The sequence below is a fragment of the Etheostoma spectabile genome, chromosome 23 (genome assembly GCF_008692095.1).
Source record: "Etheostoma spectabile isolate EspeVRDwgs_2016 chromosome 23, UIUC_Espe_1.0, whole genome shotgun sequence".
NCBI lineage: Eukaryota > Metazoa > Chordata > Actinopteri > Perciformes > Percidae > Etheostoma > Etheostoma spectabile.
Window position 1 is genome coordinate 7,015,012 of NC_045755.1, and position 675 is coordinate 7,015,686.

The following is a 675-nucleotide window of genomic DNA, read 5'->3' on the forward strand; positions in this document are numbered from 1 at the left end:
TCTAAAACTTGCCCTGTTAACTGCTGTTTTAGCTCAGTGGAAGCTTGTACACGTAGCTGCAGTTACTCAGTGTTGCCTGCACCAATTCAGGTCGGGGGTTTTTCCAAGCGAAAGTACTCGCACATCTATAGCGATCACAATTAACATAAAAATTGGCCGGAATTTCCTGTAACTCGCTGTTGTCTCTTTTCTGCTTTGTTATGTTGCTGCAGACACCTTGACCCCGGCCTCCAGTCCATCGTCGGTGGTGTGTGGAGCAGCGCCGGGCCCAGAGGAGAGCTTCAGCCCCCTCAACCTGGAGTGCCGGGTGTGCTCAGACAAGGCCTCAGGCTTCCACTACGGGGTGCATGCCTGTGAGGGCTGCAAGGTGAGAGATGTGGGACTAAAGGCAGGCGTAGTGCAGTTAAGAGTACATGTTGTATGGACTGACATACCGCTACATATCAAATAAGGAAGGACATACAAAGCTATGTACAGTATGTAAACATAAAGTATGTGTCTGTGTCTGTGTCTGTGTGTGTGTGTCTGTCATGCCTGCACCAACGCACGTACACACAAAGCTCGGCATGCAGAGGCGCCTGACCTGGAGGTCAGTGGAAAGTTTCTGTGAGCCAGGTCATGTGAGGTGGGGGACATGATGGCCTTCGTTGACTTACTTGTCACCTCTCCCCTGCT

At 51.1% G+C, this 675-nt stretch overlaps 1 protein-coding gene across 1 annotated transcript in view; it reads left to right on the top strand.

Annotated features, from left to right (window-relative positions):
• The window catches only part of LOC116672830 (peroxisome proliferator-activated receptor alpha), a 12,387-nt gene that overhangs the window by 5,691 nt on the left and 6,021 nt on the right, over positions 1-675 (top strand). Inside the window, exon 3 of the mRNA XM_032504725.1 lies at positions 213-367. Coding sequence (XP_032360616.1) covers positions 213-367 — 155 coding nt within the window. The remainder of the gene's footprint in view (positions 1-212; positions 368-675) is intronic.